This window comes from Haliotis cracherodii, unplaced genomic scaffold, assembly GCF_022045235.1.
Source record: "Haliotis cracherodii isolate W230 unplaced genomic scaffold, xgHalCrac1.p SCAF_5, whole genome shotgun sequence".
Taxonomy (NCBI): domain Eukaryota; kingdom Metazoa; phylum Mollusca; class Gastropoda; order Lepetellida; family Haliotidae; genus Haliotis; species Haliotis cracherodii.
The window spans coordinates 1,327,501-1,328,222 of NW_027266308.1; the positions used below are offsets into that span (position 1 = coordinate 1,327,501).

Genomic DNA, 722 nt, shown 5'->3' on the forward strand with positions numbered 1-722 from the left:
ATAGGTGATACATAGGCGAGTTGATGCATCTCTACTTCACGGTAACAGTCATCTAGGATCATTTTATGTTTTCAGCAAGCGACATCATTGGACTGAGGTACAGACGAAGTTCTGCACATGCTGCACAAATAAACAACATAAGCTCCAGTGTCAGCATGTAACGAGGTGGAGAAAAAATAAACAACATAAGCTCTAGTGTCACCATGTGACGAGGTGAACAAATAAACAACATAAGCTCCAGTGTCAGCATGTGACGAGGTGGAGAAATAAACAACATAAGCTCCAGTGTCAGCATGTGACGAGGTGGAAAATTAAACAACATAAGCTCCAGTGTCAGCATGTAACGAGGTGGAGAAAAAATAAACAACATAAGCTCTAGTGTCACCATGTGACGAGGTGAACAAATAAACAACATAAGCTCCAGTGTCAGCATGTGACGAGGTGGAGAAATAAACAACATAAGCTCCAGTGTCAGCATGTGACGAGGTGAACAAATAAACAACATAAGCTCCAGTGTCAGCATGTGACGAGGTGAACAAATAAACAACATAAGCTCCAGTGTCAGCATGTGACGAGGTGGAAAATTAAACAACATAAGCTCCAGTGTCAGCATGTAACGAGGTGGAGAAATAAACAACATAAGCTCCAGTGTCAGCATGTAACGAGGTGGAGAAATAAACAACATAAGCTCCAGTGTCAGCATGTGACGAGGTGAACAAATA

General features: G+C 41.8%; 1 protein-coding gene across 1 annotated transcript in view; it reads left to right on the forward strand.

Annotated features, from left to right (window-relative positions):
• Positions 1 to 218, forward strand: part of LOC139444109 (probable G-protein coupled receptor 139) — a 3,940-nt gene extending 3,722 nt beyond the window's left edge. The window contains exon 2 of the mRNA XM_071225015.1: positions 76 to 218. Within this exon, the coding sequence (XP_071081116.1) occupies positions 76 to 161 (86 nt within the window). The 3' untranslated portion in view covers positions 162 to 218. The remainder of the gene's footprint in view (positions 1 to 75) is intronic.
• The last annotated feature ends 504 nt before the right edge of the window (positions 219 to 722 follow it).